This window comes from Danio rerio, chromosome 20 (genome assembly GCF_052040795.2).
Source record: "Danio rerio strain M-AB ecotype USA chromosome 20, GRCz13ab, whole genome shotgun sequence".
NCBI lineage: Eukaryota > Metazoa > Chordata > Actinopteri > Cypriniformes > Danionidae > Danio > Danio rerio.
Window position 1 is genome coordinate 39,070,001 of NC_141040.1, and position 21,400 is coordinate 39,091,400.

At 36.0% G+C, this 21,400-nt stretch overlaps 1 protein-coding gene and 1 long non-coding RNA gene across 4 annotated transcripts in view; one reads left to right on the forward strand and one right to left on the reverse strand.

Moving 5' to 3' along the window:
- The window catches only part of LOC147839385 (uncharacterized), a 73,707-nt gene extending 66,239 nt beyond the window's left edge, over positions 1–7,468 (reverse strand). Inside the window, exon 1 of the long non-coding RNA XR_015518695.1 lies at positions 7,354–7,468. This is a non-coding gene — a long non-coding RNA (uncharacterized LOC147839385). The remainder of the gene's footprint in view (positions 1–7,353) is intronic.
- The window catches only part of snap25a (synaptosome associated protein 25a), a 42,583-nt gene extending 22,945 nt beyond the window's left edge, over positions 1–19,638 (forward strand). Inside the window, exons 3-8 of one of the 3 annotated variants that reach the window (XM_087296336.1) lie at positions 1–28; positions 7,436–7,484; positions 9,423–9,874; positions 14,727–14,846; positions 15,786–15,930; positions 18,103–19,638. The exon at positions 1–28 is cut by the window's left edge and continues 14 nt beyond it. In XM_087296336.1, the coding sequence (XP_087152462.1) occupies positions 9,783–9,874; positions 14,727–14,846; positions 15,786–15,930; positions 18,103–18,171 (426 nt within the window). In that variant the 5' untranslated portion in view covers positions 1–28; positions 7,436–7,484; positions 9,423–9,782 and the 3' untranslated portion in view covers positions 18,172–19,638. 3 annotated transcript variants of the gene reach the window in all.
- The last annotated feature ends 1,762 nt before the right edge of the window (positions 19,639–21,400 follow it).

A 21,400-nucleotide genomic window follows, 5' to 3' on the forward strand; every position in this document is an offset into this window, starting at 1 on the left:
CCGTCGTATGCTGCAGCTTGTGGAAGAGGTAAGACAGACACAATATAATAATATACTCATATCATGTAGATAGACAGAGGCAGACAGACAGACAGACAGACAGACAGACAGACAGACAGACAGACAGACAGACAGACAGACAGACAGACAGACAGACAGACAGACAGACAGACAGACAGACAGACAGACAGACAGACAGACAGACAGACAGACAGACAGACAGACAGATAGATAGATAGATAGATAGATAGATAGATAGATAGATAGATAGATAGATTATAATTATTTATAACTGTATGCAGATGTCTTTTAAGTTACAAATGTGTAATATATGATCTGCATTATTTTTATATAAACCATTTAAATGTTTAGGGTCAGTAAGATAATTGACCAAAAGAAAGAGTAGAGACTTTTTTAATTGTTACAATAGACCTCTGTTTCATTTAAATGTGTTTCTTAAATATTTTAAGCAGCTACTTGTTTTTCAACTCTGAGATTTGAGCTCAAGGCTAAAATGTTGAGCACTAAATCCCATATTCAGACTTCAGCATCCTTCAGATTGTTTTTTTCTGATCATGTGACACTAAAGGAGTAATGTAACTGTCACAGAAATAAATGAAATGTTAAAATATATAATTCTGCAGAAAATCTGTATAGATAGAGTAGGGCTGAACAATATTGGAAAAATCTGATATTGCGATATTTTATTTTTCTCTTGATTTATATTGCGATATTAATCCAGTTTCACCAGATGGTTTGAATAGCTCTATTTGGCAGTTTTCTGTGGAGTCTAACCAGCATTTATGTATAGAAATGTAATAATCACAATGCAAAAAAAAAAAACTTTTCTTACTTTGCTTTGTCTCATTTCAAGTCCAAATATCTAAAAAATTATAGGATCAAGTAAAAATACTGTTTATTTTTTACCTTCAGAATGAATACTGTAAGTCTTAGGAGTAGGAGTTTTTCTTAAAACAAGCACATTTTTTTTCTGCAAATGGGTTCAGTAAACTAATAATAATAATAATAATAATAATAATAGTTCCTTACATTTATATAGCGCTTTTCTGGGCACTCAAAGCGCTTTACACAATGGGGGGGGGGGGATCTCCTCATCCACCACCAGTGTGCAGCATCCACCTGGGGATGACGCGACGGCAGCCATTTTGTGCAAGACCGCACACCACACACCAGCTGATTGGTGGAGAGGAGACAGTGATGAAGCCAATTGAATATGGGGATGGTTAGGAGGCCATGATGGACAGAGGCCAGTGGGCAGAATTGGCCAGGATGCCGGGGTTAAACCCCTACTCTTTTCGAAGGACATCCTGGGATTTATAACGACCACAGAGAGTCGGGACCTCGGTTTAACGTCTCATCCGAAAGACGGCACTCACTGAGCAGAATAGCGTCCCCGTCACTATACTGGGGCATTAGGACCCACACAGACCGCAGGTTGGGCGCCCCCTGCTGGCCTCACTAACACCACTTCCGGCAGCAACCTAGCTTTCCCATGTGGTCTCCCATCCAGGTACTGACCGGGCGCAGCTCTGCTTAGCTTCAGTGGGCGACCATGCGAGAGTTGCAGAGAGCTTGCTGCCGGCTAAACTAATCTTATTTTTGCTTTGAAATGTAGGTATTTGGACTAGAAATAAGGTAAAAATGATAAGTTAAAATTTTATTTTGTTGCATAAATTGTACAAATAATTAAATGCAATTCATCTGTTACACCTCTAAACATCATAATTAATAATAAAACCCAAATGTTTAATATTTCTTGAAATTTTTAGTCACAGCCCTTAAAAACACATGCAAATTATAAACTTTTACTCTATTATGCCTTGATTCTACAAAAAACATGTGTTTTTTAGCTCCTGGTCAACTATGATTCCGACTCAACATTTCAGTTCGTGCTATGTGTCTATTGCAGATTGCACCTTGCGATATCAATGCTGAAACTATATATTGTGCAGCCCTAATATGGAGGCAGAAAATATTAGAAAGCATAGTAATACTTCACAATATTACTGTTTTACAGTAAACTCTGGTTTAATACATGTAACCTAAATGTGCTAAAGATATTTTGACTACTTTAAAAATAACTGAATAAAGATATTATAGACTAAAATTACACTAGATGAACTGAATGCAATACTGTGGTCATACTGAAAACAAATAGAAGAAACAGATCAATACGAGGAAAACGATAAACCTAGTTTGATACAAATTTGATACATTCTAATGTCTTATGTTCTGTCGTGAAAGCTTTATTCTGAGTTTAAGCTGGCCTTGATTAATCCGGATGTTAAAGAGAGACAGAGGAAAGGTGTGCACTGTAAATCTGAGGGGAAGAACTGATGAATTCTCCGCAGCATATCTCAAGGTCATATTGATAACCACAGCCCATATCTCTGCACAGAGCACCACCTATGTCCATTACTGGCAGATCAGGGGAGTGATAAGTCGCCTTTGAATTGACATGTTGCCTGAAGACTGACAGACTGATAGACGCAAGAAAACTGGAGAGGGAGGGTGCACATAGATCAAGAATAATCCGTCACTGCTGACACAATCCGTCTAAGATAGTACTGATGTCAGCCCATATCAGCCATTTCATGTTTCAGTAAGACTAATCAAATGTTCTCTCAGCACTTATAGACGATCAGCAGTATCCCTGTGTTAGGCCAAAACGGAGGTAAATCACATTCATTATTTATACCAGTAGAAGCATTGAGTCTGTTCCAGGCCTTTTACTGCTGCGTGGAAATTCAGCGGTTTATGGCACAAACAAATTAATCCCCGAGGATCCATTTAGGGCACATTGTGATCCCATCCGGAAAGAGGGAGGGTGCTGCTTCATGTCCTGCTGATTTATACACCACCAAGCCTTACGATTATCCCGAATATCGATATTCCGTTCCCTTGAAAGTGCTGAAGCCGCACTTCCTGAAATATGTCACAGCTGCCTGTTATTTTCCAAACTTCAGGCAAAGCAGCACTGAAACTCACCTTGCTGATCATTAGGTGTGCAGAAAATCATATTTTATGAAGTTGGATGCCACTATTTGGCTATCTATGAATCAAATATAAGTCCTAATTCCTCTGATCCCTGGCCAAAGTCATTACTTTTTGATTATAACTTTGCGTTCACTGACAGTCAATTAATTGGCAATTAAATTATGTTGATTTTGAGGCACAGTCCCGAAGTTGCTTTAGACAACTATTAAGCCAAGAAGAAATTTAAAAGCTCAAAACCTGATCATCCAGAAATCTGTCAACAAGCGCCATTGCTCTACACAGATTATCTTTGTTTTCTCCATTACCAAGACAAGCCATGATAGAAAGGAGTGCTGGAGAATATTTTTGTTTGTTACAGCAGTTGCCAATTCAATTCTGCATGTAAATGTGGCTCACATCAATAAACATATCATGATGATGTCAAGTCTTCCTGCATATAGGCATGGGCTGGTATAAGATTCTGGTGGTATGATAACCTTGGATAAAAATATCACAGATACATGGTATTGTGATTACTACACTAAAATAAGTTATTTTTTAATGTTTAGGTAAAAACAACATCTTTTAGTTGGATATAAAGTAAACCGATTAAAGTAAAAGCAACTGGTTCTTCAAATGTTTGCTGAATTGTGGACTGACCAGTAGCTTTTGATGTGGATGCTCATTTTCTGCTGGACATACTGTTGTCCTAAATAAATAAAGACAATAGTCTTTTACAACACTTAACAGAAAAAAAAAACTTACATATAATCAGGGCCGGATTAACCAATGGGCATTATGGGCACAGGTGCAGGGGTCAATGCACACTTGGGGCCCCTGCAAGGGGGGAAATGCAGATTTTGGAGAGTCTATTTAGGCTAAGTGCAAATAGTGCACCTCAATGGAATAAGCTAGTTGAATGATTCCCGCTCATCACCGTTTGATTGACAGAGACAACATAACTAAAGAGCGCAATAGATAGCAACATGAGTGGCTTAGCTCGTAAAGCACATGGCAACATGTTTTGACGCAATCAATTATGAATCTGGTTCAAATACAGCGTCTGATGAACACGTTTTTTTTTTCCCCACTAAATATCAGATATTTCCTACTCTTCCTCTGGAGGAAGACAAGTACGAATCATTCACAAGTGTTTGTATTATCTGGACTCAGATTCATAGAACTGGATTGGGGAGGTGTTATATCCAAATCATAAGTTTGTAGAAGTTATACATTTAAAATACCCTTAAATATAAAATTCAGTACTGCTTCAGTGAACCTGAACAAGTATATTAAAAGCCATTAATGTTCACTAGTTGTTTTAGCTTTTTTTTTTTTTTTTTGATTAAAGTGTGCTTTAATTGCTTTAAAAAAAAAGTAAAATCTTTGTAGACTAGAAATATATGTACTGCATATCATTTATTTTAAAAATGCGGGCAATACATTACAGATTAATTTTATTTAAAAAAATATTATATTAATCTCATTTTTTAATTCAACTATAGGGGTGCGGCTAGGTAAGGGGCCTACAAGACATTGTGCCCAGGGGCCTCTGAATTCTTAATCCGGGCCTGCATATACTGCAAGAACGGTATAACAGAACATTTTTTCCAAACCATGGTAAACCTTGAGACCGGTTATCGTCCCATACCTACTACTGTACATCCTTTTTAATGAGACTTAACTGTCGCACAGTCTCTCAGTACTGTAAGATTCCACAGTATGAACATTTGACAAGAAATAACTAATAAGGACTATAAAAATATGTAAAAAAGGGATAGTTCACCCAAAAATAAGAATCTGTAACCCTTCAGGTTATCTATGATTTTTTCATATAACATTAAAGGAGGTTTTTAGCTGAAACTTTCATCTGACAATTTATTTAGTCCAGGGGTGCCCAAACTTTTTCTTATGAAGGGCCAAAAACCAAACTTAATTAAGGGTAGTGGGTCGAAGCTAAATATTCTAAATCGTATTACAATAAAGTTGCCATGGTAACTTCCTAATTTAATATTTAGAAATATATATAAAAAATACTTTAACCGTACCAACAATTATATACTGTTTACATTGTACATTACAAGTAATTAAGTCTAAATAACAAACTTGTGTGTGCAAAATAAGTAAAGCATTTCCTAAAGCTTTTCCTAAAGCTTTTACTGGGGCACAGTTGATTTTTACTGCGCACGTTTCTGTCTTCCTGTGCTGCCCCCTTCAAGATGCTGCACTGAGCAATCGCCCGTACTGCCCATGCCTACATCCGCCACTGAGCTCAGCAATTAAACAATTAAACTAAAAATTATGTAAAATTAGACAATCTCTGATTGAGGGATTCACCCCAACCTTCCCCATTATTTGTCCATTTCTTCAAAGGTTACCATAGGCCAACTTTGGCCTGCGGGCCCTAGTCTGGGCATCTCTTATTTAGTGAATGGCTACTGGCACTTTGACAGTCAAAACAACATGTAGAAGCATGAACAGAAAAACAAACTATACCCTTGGCTCCAGATGATACACTGAGATCTTATTAAATAAAAGATTGGTCTGTGGAAGAAACGCTCACTAAGCGCCTTTATGGCAGACTGGAATGTGAGTTACCTGTCACATAATGATGTATGGATGGATGCTGATGCTGTTTATTTGCAACTTTTTTACATATAGATTGCAGAATGCAGAATAATCAAGAGTACAATTTAAGACCACATAAGAAAGCTCACTGTTCGTGACTGTGGTTTAAAGAACATTTTTTTTGCCATATGTTTAGTTGACTCTCAGAGTGCACTTTGTCATCGACATGCATTTTACAAATCATCAAGAAGCACAGTTTTAACTTAAATCTTCTTTAATGTTCTTCAGAAAAAAATGTAATCTACAACTTGCACGGCCTGAGATTGAGGAAAAGTTCAACCAGAAATTAAAACTGCTATCAATTTACTCCAAGTGTTGGATGAGATCTAGGATGCCAGTGACCAAATAACAATGCACATGGAATGCTCAATGATGTTTCTCATTAAAGACCAGTGCAGCGGAAGCTGATTTACAACACAGACCTTTGCAGAGCACTATTAAACAATAAACCCGTCATGGAGGAAGCAAGATATGAATAAGAATCTCAGAGACTATCTGCACTGGCCTTCACACCTTTGTGCAAATGCCTAATAATTTAAACAAGGGTTTGGGAGCAGATCTGCTCTGTATGTGTGGCGCCTCACTTTAAAAGCTTTGATGAAATGCCAGATGATTTGTCGTCATATTATTGGACAAACCAAATAGAGTTTAATGGAAAGTCATCACTTGTTCTTAGTATCACCTTCAACAGGATCACAGTTTTGTTGTATTGCCTAAATATTTGGTTAAATTACAACATTAATATAAGCTGTTTAAAAAAAAAAAAAGCTGATTCATTGCTGTTTTTTCAGTAGAATACCTCACTGATGCAGAATTAAGCAGTTGAAGTGTTAGTATGCCGTACGCCTTCAGTGGTTCATACGGAATATTATCAAGCTGCACGAATCCTTTGTGTACATAAAACAAATATAACGACTTCATACAACAGTTTCTTCTCCTCAGTGTCAGTATATTGTGCATGTTCACTAGTACAGCGCATTGATGTATACTACTCCAGGATGCCACTGCATGACTTCCTCTGTTTGAAACAAAGTGTACATCAGCAGGCAACCAATTGTAACACATATACCAGGGGTTCTTAAACTCGGTCCAGGAGGGCTGGTGTCCTGCAGATTTTAGCTCCAACTTGCCTCAACACACCTGCAAGGATGTTCCTAGAAAACCTAGTAAGAGCTTGATTAGCTAGCCCATGCGTATCTGATTGGGGTTGAAGCTAAAATCTGCAGGACATCAGACCTCCAGAATCGAGATTGAGAACACATGACATATAGTATTCTCCTTAACATGCTCAATACACAGATAAGGTCTGTTTTGGAGATGTTTTTTTTTTTTTTTCCGGGAACTTTGCTGTCTATGGAGGGAGCTCTCGGATTTCACCTAATACTTCTTAATTTGTGTTGTGAAGACAAACAAAGGCCTAGGGGTTTTAAAATGATTTGGTTTAAAATGAGGTTGACATTATTTTCATTTTTTTGGTGAACTAACTCTTCATGGGGTAAACTGTCTTAGGCTACAAAAGCTCGGAAAAGACTCATAGAAAAGAATAGATTCTGTCTCAGATTAGTGTAGAGAGAGCGTTTACGAAAGATATTGATCAGAGCTGTGTGCTTCACAGTAATTAGCATCTGTAGAGTAGAGCATTATACAGTTTGAAATGTCATCAGTAGATCCTAAAAAGACTGACAACTTCGCTCTGAAATGAGCCGTGTTTTGTGTGCTGACTCTCACCTTTTTTTTTTTATTGTCCATTTGTTTTCCATGCATTTACCCTTCACTTCCACCATTCTTCACCGTGGCTCTTGATCGATAGAGTAAAGATGCTGGTATCAGGACTTTGGTTATGCTGGATGAGCAGGGAGGTAAGTGTGGACGCATTTTAGATGATGATGATGAAACAAATGTCAGACATTCTTGGCACATAAAACTTAATAAACTGTGTGCATGCATGTAAACTTTTCAAATGATTTAAATGTTTTAGAAATACATTTGTTTTGATTAGTCAGACATCATAATAACATGTCTGATTTTTGTTCATTCAGTTGACCCACAAAGCTATTTACTTCTCTTCAATGTAACTGTAATTTCTTCTGCTTTTTTTCTGAAGTATTTCTAAACCTTTCACCTTTTTGCAAACACGTTTCTTCTTTAATTTAATGTTGTTTTAAATTTATTGCTTTAGCAAAGACACAGGACTGGCCACTGCAATGCTTGCATATTGTTAAATATATATATATATATTTAGTGTTTTAGGCCAGCTTGTACCAATAAACTTTCAAGGAAACAATAAAACAACGATCGATTTAGCTGGTAATGACAAATGACACTCTTCCCCATACACTGCACTAATACTCCATTTGTATAATCCCTGGCACAATGCTAATATTATAGGAAACAGATATTACCTATTGTAACAGGGCCATTTAAGTCAGTAAAAAAGCCAACGAATATACAATGACAAGCTGCAACCAGCTTGCCTGTAAGTTTAAAGCACACCTTGGCTTAGTGTGATTAAAAAAATTACATAATTGGCCTTGCTTTAAGCATTAGCCTTTTAAAAGCCCTCTGATTGGCTCCCATGTGCAAGAGCCCCCCTGTTTGCTGCCAGTAATTAGTCTTTTCAGAAGGAGAATGAGATTTCACTCCTTCATCCACTCAAACTGCCGCCTAAAGCCTATTTAAATGAAACTCTCAGCCCAGTGGTGAGACTAAGCTAGCGTTATCAAGGAACGAGCTATGTCAAAAGTTCAACTTTTTTAAATCTAAAGAATTCTGACACACAAAATTAAAATGTGTCTTTAAGTTAAGTGTCTTCCAATGCCAGGGATTAAACAAATGTAACTGATGTGGTAAGCTTGTTTTCCTCTCGAACCATTCCCAGTTTGCCTCTTTTTTTTCCCTGTGACTGATATACCTAAACGTCTCAACAATTTCGAACACACCCTGTCTGCACGAAAAAACACGCCAGACTGCATCACCACGGGTCACCCACACCTCAGCCATATCATCCCCTTACCACACAGAGACAAACAAAAACCATAAGCTGCACCCTCGTCTATTGTACCGAGGTGAAAAGGAGGCAGTCCGCTTCCAGCAAATGAGTCAGCTGAGCCTTGAGAGAGATCAGGGCAGCGTTTTATGCTGCCCCAAGGTCTAATTAAAGAGACACTGTCGCCCTCCTCCAGTGGGAGACTCTCTCTGCTATCGCCCACTGGGATCAAATTCAAGCTAGAACTGCCTGTGTTCACTGTGACTTCATCCCCTTGATGAAGTTTTCCAAATGTTATATGTAAAAGTCAACATTATTGCAATTCACAACCCATTTTACTTCCGTAATGTGACGTATTTTAAGTGACAAAAGATAGTGATGTGTTAAATTGTTGGGGAATTTCGCAAAATAGTGGTATTAAAATCAGAAATAAGATATGAAGTTTGAAACATTCTTCGCTACTGGTTAACATTATCTAATAGCCTTTGTGGCCTTCATTTAGTTATTCATTTAGATTAAAAGTCAATTTAGAATTTTAATAATTAATATTTTAATATTAAAACAAAAATGTGCATTAAGAAAGTAAATAGGGTCTGCTTTGATTTCATGTTGACTTTGGTGCATTTTGAAATAATTAATGCTATATTTGAACTATTTCCTAACTCTTCTTTGCTCATGTAGGTTCATTCTAATGCATGCGTCCCCTTCTAGATGCACATTCCAGTTCAGCAGTACTCATTTCTCATATATTTCTGTAAAACAAGAACCAGTAAAATTCATTCCACTGCTGTCATCCCTTTGTCCTGACCAGAACAACTCGATCGTGTTGAAGATGGCATGAACCATATCAACCAAGACATGAAGGAGGCCGAGAAAAATTTAAAAGATTTAGGGAAATGCTGTGGCCTTTTCATATGTCCATGTAACAAGTAGGTACTGACCATGTGGCAGAAGGGTCTTACGTATGTGGTGGCGTCCGTTTTTTTCCCTTCCTTTCTTTTTTTTTTTTTTGAGTTTCCTTTCGTCACAGTGACTGTCTGAAGTTTTGTCTTCTCTTCTTTGTCCTCTCTTTCCTCCCTCCCTCCTTTATTTTTCTGACACCTGCTCTCGTTCTGTGGGGGATAAATTACTTGTTGTTTAATCAGAGCAACTGGAACGCATCGAGGAGGGAATGGACCAAATCAATAAGGACATGAAGGATGCAGAAAAGAATTTGAACGATCTAGGAAAATTCTGTGGTCTTTGTTCCTGTCCATGTAACAAGTAGGTGCTGCTTGCCTTGCCTGCCTGCCTGCCTAAAAATTAAACATATTCAAGAGGCCTGTAGCCCTAGTCAGGCGTGCCCAGGGTGGCTCGTCAAGTACACTACCCATGATGCAAAGCACAGACAGTGAGCATGAGGCATGGTCACACATGCTCACAGACGTAACCCAGTTACCTTTGTTAGATTATGAATTAAATATATAATAAAATAAGGCATGCTGCACAACCCAAGGCCACCTTCTCTTAAAATCAAGAAGCCAAACGTCTAAAACTGCATGGATGTGCCAAAGTTAAGTTCTAAGTCACTTCAAATAGTTACAAAAAGTAGGTTTTAACATACTGTATAAGAGACATTCTACCAGAAACGTAAATTTTTAGTTATAAAAATGTGACAGGGCCTGACTTTTAGCTTGTCGTCATCCTCAAAAAGTAAAAAAAAAACAGGCCTAAAATCATACAATTCAATGATAGAACACATCCTTGATCACTGTCAGCTTCTCCTCCATCAAATGATATCATTTCCCAGTCAAAGCCTTAAAGGTGTTTTGCACGTATTATATGTTAAATTTAATGCAAATGTTACAGGACTGAAAGAAACATGGAGACAATTGTAAATGTATTTGTATTATACATTAGTATTTTTTTGTAGAATTTATTTAATTTCATGTTTTAATCAATTGATGTGAATAACAACTTAAACTTGCTATTTCTGAAGTTTTTCTTTATAAATAATAACAAAACTATTAAAGCTGTAGGTTCAATTGGGTTGAGGACAAGGACAGGGTTTGATTTGTAAAGTGTTTTTAATAAAGAAAAAAAATCTGAGAATCAAATGAATGACATATTCCTTAACAGAACAATTCACAGTAATCAACCATCAGTCCATTTTAGAAATCTTTGGGATGAAATACTTTTTATTCACTGTATTTATGTTTTCATTTTAGGGACAGATAATGTACATTTCTGGTAGAATGTCCCATAAATTACTCCAATGTATTTTAACTTTGTTTTTATCCAGCCCATAGGAAGGATACCCTTATCTTTTTGAGTCGTTTGCGGGCTAATGCGCCAATTAAAAGCAAACAACTACTGTCTAATGCTTTATGTTGGCATTGTTACAAACTGTAGACCGTTATTTCACATTTAAAATGGCGTTTTGGCCCTATTTTATGTAGTATACGGCGGAACGATGTAACGATAGTTAACTGCTTTTGTCAGCGCGAGCGAATTTATTTCTTATACAACTGTAACAGTGAATAATATTGTTGAACATCAAAGGGTAAGTTTAAAGACATAATACAACTTACCGAGGTGCATCTTCCGAGTCATGTTAATCAGCGTTTTACTCGCTGGAGGATGTCAATAAACAAACAAACAGCACGTCACGTGACGTGGAATCAAACTAACCTCAGCCCCTAACATCATGCCGCTAACGGCAATACCCCATTATAAAATATAAACAGGAATTCTAAAACAGTCCCGTAGCCAGCCTGGTGAATGGGATGGTTCTTTTTTCTTAAAAAAACTGGACCTTTTTTAGCTATAAAACTCATTTTTGTTCAATTATGCGATTTAAATACTGTATTTTAGTTACATTTTAAGCACTTTTAGCTGAATTAGCTTGTCGGATAGTCAGCATAACCACACATTTTGATATAGGCTACCAAATATATTTCCTAAAAATTTAGAATAAAACAAATGTGAAAAAATACTTATTTTTAAAAAACTAATTATCGTTAGAAAAAAAATAGGAATCTGTTAGTTTTAAATTAAAACCTGTAGCCTATTTTCATTAGGCAAATAACAAATTAACCAGCACTTTCAACTTTTCCTCAGTTTATGTTTAAAAAATAATTAAAACATAATGAATGATGATAATAATAAGAATGCAGAGCTACATACATTTTGTAGCCTCTCTTGTTTTAAAAAAAAAAAGCACATTTGAAAAGTCATGGATAACAACAATAGCCAAAATATTCAAATCAGTTTTAATATGGGCCACTTTTGGTGCATCACACCTTTTTATTTTTTTATTATTATTTTTTTTTTCAAGAGTAAGGCTAAGGTCCAAGGTTCAGAATAAAAATTACTTGTAAAATGTTTTCTCTAGTTTAAACAATAGAGTATCAAAATATTACTTAACTGAGGTCAGAATGTATGTTTTATTGATGTTGGACTCATGAAAAATAATTGTTTGTATTGGCCAAAACTGATTAGCTGAAGTCACATCGAATTGACAGCCAACAGAGGATTTCGCTTGATCTTAAAGCCTTTTTCAATTAGTTATTTTTACAATTTATAATGGCATAATAGTCAAAATAGAACAAATGAGCTCATGTATGGGACAAAATTCTGGAACTTTGTCACTGAGGGGTGGGTCTTCCAAACCATCTAAACCCTCCCTGGTAACAGGCCTGTAAAATGCATTTAAAAATATGTTGCTTGGTCAAAACGACTCAAAACGATAGGGTTATTCAAATTAATATAGCAAGTTACTATAACACTAGCCTATCTAAAAATGTCAAGCAATATTTTTACAACTTTGAATGCACATCCATCAATGTTACCTGTATGACTGCAATAGCATGTCCCTGAATGCCAAATGCATGCATCTCTTGCTAATAATGTTGCTATTTGTTAAGAACAATATTGTATAGCAATGCTGATGACCTACTCCTATTGAAAGTTATTCAGACCATTTAACAGTTTCACGCCTGTCTCGCTCATACTGAGTTTGGCAAAGAACAGGACGCACAGTCCAGTCTGTAGCCACAGTAAAGTGAGAGAGGGCCAGTGCTTTTGCTGGTTCCCCAAGGGAGCAGACAAGATCTAGGTCAGATAGAGAAAGATACATTGAAGAAATTCACATTTCTATGTGACTGCTGGTCAGAAAGTCCCAGACAGATATAGAGGTGCAAATTAACCCATGCATTAAAGGATGAGGAATTCTTGGGTCAAATTCTGTGAATACTATTAACTCAGTTCATAATTTAAAATTAGACCATTTTTAAAAACAAACTATATTTACAGTTAAAGTCAGAAAATAATATTTGACTAGATGTTTTTCAAGACACTTCAATACAGCTTAAAGTGACATTTAAAGGCTTAACTAATTAGGTTAACTAGGCATGATAGGGTAATTAAGCAATTTATTGCACAATGATGGTTTGTTTTGTAGAAAAAAATTATAGCTTAAAGAGGCTAATAATTTTGACCTTAAAATGTTTTTTTTTTTTTTTTTTAAACTGCTTTTATTCTAGCCGAAATAAAACAAATAAGACTTTTTCCAGAAGAAAAAATATTATCAGACATACTGTAAAACATTACCTTGCTCTGGTAAACATCAATTAGGAAATACTTAAGAAAAGAAAATTCAAAGGGGGGCTTCAGCTGTATATTTTATCTATAGGATTATAAAATTATTTTAAATAACATTTACATTTCCAATAGATTCTTTTATAGCTTGAATGCAGCATATTCTTGCTTCTAGGCTCCAACTATCAATATTTTACAGCCATTGTTTGCCAGTTTGAGTATTAACTGCTCCTTCACTTTAGATAAAGCTCAACATGCTGTTTAGAGAGAGAGCGGAGGGAAGGCAGCCGGGGGAATTGTAGCTTTAGTCCGTCTCTATAAATAATACTGCAGTGGGAGGCTTGGCCATCTCTCTTCAGATAAATCAAGAAATATTAGGACTAAAATCTATATCAGTAGCCCACAGCCAGAACATCAGTTGAATACATTAGTCTTCTTTATGCTAAATATGCAATCTAGATTTATATTGAATATTTATTTGATTTTTATTAAGGAAAAGGTGCCATATTGATAGACTGTTAAATACCATTTTAATTTCACTAAAAGGTTCTTCAATTGCACTATTGTCAAAATCCTTATTGGTTCTTTTTAACACCTTTATTTTTAAGAGATTGCTACTACTCCATTATTTAATCATAATGTTACTTTCACTATATACTTACACATTATTAAATTCAAACCATAATGTGCTGTGAACTAACATGAATAATTAGGATTTATTTATATTAACAAAGATTAATGAATGCTTTAAAAAAGATTGCTTGTTATGTTATCATTATTGTAAATTATTGCAATTATTGTTTTTCTATTCTTCAACTCTGTCCTCCGAATAATCAGAAGATCCCACTAGCATGTCTACAACAATAATTAGCAATAATCCATAATAGGTTGTTGTCATATTTGATAAGATTGCATATAATTGCCATGCGTAAGAGGCTATAATTTGCAATAATTGATAGTTTGATTCATTTGTGGCTCTGGGCTAATTATCAAAGCAACACTGATTTGTCATTGTCGTTTCTTGAATTATAATATATCATTTGAACACATATTTAAGGGTTAGAAACACAGGTGAGAGGTGGCCAGTGAAAGTTCAACATAGGATGCGCTTCTCTTCCTCCAGTTTCTTTTCTGTTGAAGTTATTTACACTTGTCTCCACAAATGTGGCAGTCCTGTTATTACATGTTTGTCTGTCGCCAAGGCCTGTGCTTTTTGTTATTTGTCATCATTTGAGACGGGGGACAGCTCATGTCCCATGGGGCGTCAGAGGTGACCTCCCAGTCCCATATCTCTCTGTTTTAGAAATGGCTGTCCACCTCTATTTATGTCCCCCATTTTCAGAAAGGTATCAGCGTCAAGTACATGTATGTTATATGTAAGCAGGATAAAGCATTGCTAATTACAAAAGCCCCTATAGGAGAATGAGCCCATCCCTGTTCTGCTTGCCTGGTAATCCATGTTTGTTGTTGATCTGTGGGCACAGATATGGAAGTGTCCGGTTACTGTAGAGCTCACGCTTCCCCTGACTCTGTGCAGAATGAAGAGTGGCGCCAGCAAGGCTTGGGGAAACAACCAGGATGGAGTGGTTGCCAGCCAGCCTGCCCGCGTTGTGGATGAGCGTGAACAGATGGCCATCAGCGGAGGCTTCATCCGCAGGTGAGACGCACAGGTTTCCAGAACACTCGGTTAAAAGGGTTAGCCGGAATAACAGAGCGCTTTGATTGGGTTGTTGAGGACTGGGCGGCATGCCGATATCTATCATAGTGATGACATTAGGTATATGGCTAACATGAAAATATGCACAACAGATGCAAATTTAAATTCTTTAAATTTGGAATTCACTAATGATGAGATAGGTGGATCATTTCGCTGAAATAGGCACATTTTACAGCTGCCCTAGAGTTGAGTTTTACCCTTTTTGAATTAATTCACAGAATCTCCGGGTCTAGCGAAAGCACTTTTAGCTTAGCTTAGCATAGATCATTGAATCGGTTTAGACCAAGGGTGCTCAATCCTGTTCCTGGAGATCTACCTTCCTGCAGATTTCAGTTGCTACCCATATCAAACACACCTGCCTGCAATTATCAAGTAGTGTTCAGGTCCTAATTAATTGGTGCAGGTGTGTTTGATATAGGTAGCAACTGAAATCTGCAGGAAGGTAGATCTCCAGGAACAGGATTGAGCACCCCTGGTTTAGACCATTAGCATCTCGCTCAAAGAAGATCATAGAGTTTTGAGAATATTCCTATTTAGCTTGACTCGTCTATATAAGACCAAAAGAAAATGAAAAGTTGCCATTTTCTATGGTTAATGACTATTCTATCATTCTGGCGTAATAATCCAGGAACATTGCTGCCGTACCATGGCAGCAGCAGGCGCAAAGACATTACGCAGCTCTTGAAAATCAGGTAAATTACGTCAACATAACCAACATGACTACTTTAAGCGTAAGCTGGTCACGTTGGAAGGTACCTAGCTTGGGAGTATCTTCAAGCACTGGGGAATGCCATTGCGCCTGCTGCAGCCATCATTGGCTCATGTATTCGAGAACTGATTTTCATTTAAACTGACAGTCCACCATGCTTGTGTGTGCAGGGTAACAGACGACGCCAGGGAAAATGAGATGGATGAGAACTTAGAGCAGGTGGGAGGCATCATTGGTAACTTGCGCCACATGGCCCTTGATATGGGCAACGAGATCGATACCCAGAACCGCCAGATCGACAGGATCATGGAGAAGGTATGGATTGGCTCTCAAGGCCTGTTTATTTATTTGTTGGATTTTCCACTAAAAACCAACAATAAAAAATAAAGTGCTTTAACAAAATGAGTGATGACTTAAATATCTGTTTTCAACCCATATTACTTCCATCACATAAATTATTGGGAATTACTACATTACCAATAAATATTTTATATATAATCTTATGTGTACTGTGAATTTTACATATAATTCATATCATATTAACTCCATTAACTGCATGGACAAATAGATTATAATTATTGATAATAATTATTGATAAATTAAATACAGTACATTGACTTAATGTTAGCTTTTAAATTTTCTAAATTAATATTAAACATTATATATATATATATATATATATATATATATATATATATATATATATATATATATATATATATATATATATATATATATATATATATATATTACATTTACAAAGCACTTTGTGAGATATTTCACTTGTCGTATTGGATTAAAATCTTTTTCATAATTGCCAAAAAAAAAAAAAAAACACTATTAAAAGTAATTTGGATTTCATAACTATTATTTAATTGAATTTCTCCTTGCTAATAAAGCACTATTTGAATTGTCTCCTTCTGAGTTCTTATATTGACTGTAAGAAACTAATATGTTTAATAGGATTCAATAGGGAATTATTAAATGTGTATTCATACATTTTACTTTATATTACATTTTATTATACAATATATGGTTTAATTACACAAGTACTGTATATTTTATATGTAGAATATGTGTTTTTCGTAACACTTTACAATAAGGCTGTTTAATAATGAACAATCCATTTATAACAGTATTTATTCATGTTTTTAATGCTAGTTCTTGTTAACTCACAGCGCATTTTCTAATATTAATACTATAATACATTTTATACATATACTTATATTTACTCACTGGCCACTTTATTAGGTACACCAGTCCAACTGCTTGCTAAAATTTCTAATCAGCCAATCACATGGCTGCAGCGTAATGCATTTAGGCATGTAGACATGGTCAAGACGATCTGCTGCAGTTTAAACCAACATTCAAATTGGGGATGGCAGATGATTTTAAGTGACCTGGGTTGTTGGTGCCAGACGGGCTGATCTGAGTATTTCCAAAACTGCTGATCTACTAGAATACTAGTTAAAACTAAGATATGCAGAAGAGCATCTCTTAACGCACAACATGTTGAACCTTGAGACAGATGGGCTACAGCAGCAGAAGACTACACTGGGTGCCACTCCTGTCAGCTAAGAATAGGAAACTTAGGCTAAATTTTGCACAGGCTCACCAAAATTAAACAATAGAAGATTGGAAAAATGTCTGATGAGTCTCCATTTCTGCTGCGATATTCGGATAGGGTCAGAATTTGGCGTCAACAACATGAAAGCATGGATCCATCCTGCCTTGTATCGACGGTCCAGGCTGGTGGTGGTAGTGTTATGTTTTGGAGGATATTTTCTTGACACACTTTGGGCCCATTAGTACTAATTGAGCATCATGTCAACGCCACAGCCTACATGAGTATTGTTGCTGACCAGACCATGTCCATCCATTTATGACCATAGTGTACCCATCTTCTGATGGCTACTTCCCACAGGATAATGCACCATGTCATAAAGCGCCCATCAACTCAGACTGGTTTTACACAAATGGCCTCCACAGTCATTAGATCTCAATCCAATAGAGCACCTTTGGGATGTGGTGGAACAGGTGAACGCATCATAGATGTGCAGCCAACAAATCTAAAGCAACTGCGTGATGCTATCATGTCAACATGGGCCAAAATCTCTGAGGAATATTTCCAGTACCTTGTTGACTCTATGCCATGAAGGATTAAGGCTGTTCTGAATGCAAAAGTAAGTCCAACTCGGTACTAGTAAAGTGTACCTAATAAAGTGGCCAGTGAGTGCATATTACCTATAAGCAAAACTTTAGATACATTAATGCATTATAAGTATATTAGTTCATGCTAGTGAATACATTAACTAATGAAACCCTTATAGTAAAAGTATGATAAAAGTATTCCTTGGAACAACATGCACTGATAAGGAGAATGTTCACTAATAAATTAAACAGGGTCCGACTTGATTTCAAGCAGATAATAACTGTTAATTTAAGGAATGCACATTTGCTAATAAAGCGCTCTTTGCACAATTTCAGGCTGATTCCAACAAGACCAGGATTGATGAAGCCAACCAGAGGGCCACAAAGATGCTGGGCAGTGGCTAAACCTCTGCTCTGCCTGCTTTTACCAACTGTGCAGTTTGTCAAAAGGCAATGCGCTTATCATGGTATTTACCTTCTAGGTTTGCACACATGCACATATCACCCGGCCCCCATTGTAAATGTCGTTCTATGTGTCGTCTGTCAGCTTTTTCAATGATTGTCCTCGTAAAATGATTTCTTATACTCTGTATCATTCTTTCCAAAGGTTGTATATAGTGCTGACTCGATGGCTCTTGCTCACTTGTGAAGTTTTTATTCTCTTTATTGCCTGTATACATATATGTATGTATGTATACATATATCCGCTTGTATGTGTATACATCTAGCCTATGTGTATATACATATATATAAATATATATCTCACATTTTTGCTGGAGGAACTATATAGGAATGCTATACAAGCTGTCTTTCCTTTTCAGTATATCTCAGTATCGTCTTGGTAAAACTGTGTCACTCCACTCGGCTACTGTCATGCTCCTTATTTTGATGTTGTCATGACTATGAAGAATGGGAAAAAAGATTTTGCAACCGATACTAATACGACGAGCACTTACAATCAATGTCTTTGGTTCATATCCCTCATCACGACCATAATCAGTTACTGTTTAGACAATGTGCAACTAGATTCTGTAGCTGTAGTAGTAAAAACATTGCATTCCAAGTGATGTGAATTGTGCGTTATGCATGACAAATGGTAGATCTTAGCGTCTTATAAATAAAAACTTGTTTTAAAAAAAGATGACCAAAAAAAACAACAAAGAAACACACAATAAATCATGGCAGTAGCAAAATTGACAAAAGCATGCTCAGTATTAGGACACAGTGGAACGTTCCATATTACTGCAAGTTTGCAATAGTGCCACCATTTCAGTCGATATATATATTTACAGACTGTGACTTTTGTTGTAAAATAATGCAAAGTGACTTAAAGAAGCCGTGCGAAGGGATGGAAACAAAGCTGGAGTGGTGGTCCTGCAAAAACGACTTGTTTTCTAAAAATGAATATGCAGTTTGGTGTAGAAAATGGTGTTCTGAAAGGTGGGGACTGGTTGTTTACTGTATCATAGGTTTTGGATGCTCTGAAAAAAAAAAGAAATAAATCATTTGCAATGTAAAGCAAAGACGCATATTTCTGAGAGACCTTACTTTTATAAGAAGACTGTATCCTGTTAGTTTACTTTCCCCGTGTGGTTTGTTATTGGTAAAAAATGATAATAATTCATAACAAAAAAAAAGGTTTTTTTTTTTTGTTGCTTCTGTACTTAGAGCTATGCACACCAAATCACTAAGATGTTGAATAGTTATTATAAGAAGTCAAATAAATACCTTACCTGAATGACACATAGGTTAAACTGTGAGATTGATGTCCTCAACGCATGTAATATTAAAACTCCCTCTGTATCCTGTCAGTCTGTGAAGTGGTTGACATTTTGTAGCTAGCTGAATTGATTAAAAGTAATAAACCCCTAATCGCCGTGGGTTTTCATTATTGTCTCAAGCTAACTTCATTGTCGCTTGATAGAGCTGATTTCTGGGAATTGAGTTAGCTATTGTTTCACTTATTTTTTTTCTGATCACATCAACTCATAATAACTTGCTGTTTCTTGTAAGCATGTATTGCAGTTTTGTAAACTGGACCATTAAATGTTCAAGCTCTTTAAAGCAGGATGGATTCTGATTGGCTGACAAAGCTATTATCATTCATTACCTTAAAAAAACAAAACTAATCAATTACTGTATCACTGAACCAAGCCACTGTTTCACAGTTGGATAAGAAACGGAGAGAGAACATCAACAATCTACTGAAGTTGGAAAACAAAATAGGAACTCATTAGGTTCAATTGGAATCATTAATAACTTTTGGACAGAAAAAGCGGAGACACTGGACAAAAATCAGTCCTTCTAGTGTGCATTCATTCTTAAACAGAAAGGTTTTAAAAGGTTTTCTTTAGTGAACATCTAAAAGTGTGAAGAACATTTTATTCATCTAAAAAGCTCCATTTACCACTTACATGCTGTATTTTAATATAGCTAATTTTGATGAATTAGCTCTAACCTTTGACAGTTTTTTTTTCTTTCCGCGGTTATGCGCGCATTATATTTCAAATGCATATGCAAGGTGACTGAAATTGAAATTAAAATACAAAACATACTGGGCCATTAAGTAAAAAAACAAAACAATACTTTATAGAGAACTTTAAGAGAAATTTTTATACTTTAAAGAGAACTTTAAAGAGAACATTGTTGTTTTGAAACAAAAAAAATAACTGAAAATTATTAAAAATAAACCTGCGAGATATGTCCTGCGGCAAAATTATTTTATGAAGCAGTATTCAACTTAAGCTCTTTAGACCATGCGCCTGACCGTTTCTTAGTGTTTCACCACATGTCCTTAAATACATAAGGCCTATTTTTATTATTTTTCATTATTCGTTTATTATTATGTACAATAATTGTGACATAAAATTAAATAGTAAAATATAATCAACAACGAAAATGTAAATAAAAAGGTAAATTAAAACATAAATGAAAAGGTCTTGTGTTAGTCCTACCAAAATAGCAAACAATGAAAATCTCTTTACATTTAGGCTAAAAGACTGCTTTAATTTTTTAATTTAGGCATACTTAGAATATTTGTACTGAATGTTTGTGCTTTCATATTAGTTGTCTTTAACTTCTTCAATTCTATTTTTCAAAAAGAATCCTCTTTGCACTTAAAAAGTTTAGAATAACAATAAATCGTGTTAACAAATTTTAAATGATTAATAAAGGAATTATAAGGCTTTGACTTATTGTTTAATCTCATTTACAAGCACAATAGCATATTTAAGGCTGCTGTGTGGGCTATTTCTGTCGGTTCGCATCCCGTCCCTTTGCGCCCCCTGGCGGCTCATTCACAAACTGCGGTCATACACTAAAAACAAAGCGGCTCCTATTTCAAACGGCGGCGGTATATGATGCGGCGGTAATAGTCACTTTGAACTCTCACCTACTGTAGAACTGTATACACTGATGGGCTACGCAAAAATCATTTACCAAATCAAAATTGGACAATAACGAATCCAATTCGTTCTGTGATAATGGCAACCTGTCACGTTAGTTCTCAGTGACAGGTCTCTGTGTAGTAAATAGTTCATGTGGAATTACCACACGTTTACTCAAAACTCACCTCATGACTTCAAAAGTTTGAAATGAATCTCTCTATGTCCGTCTGTGAGATGATTCTGTAGCC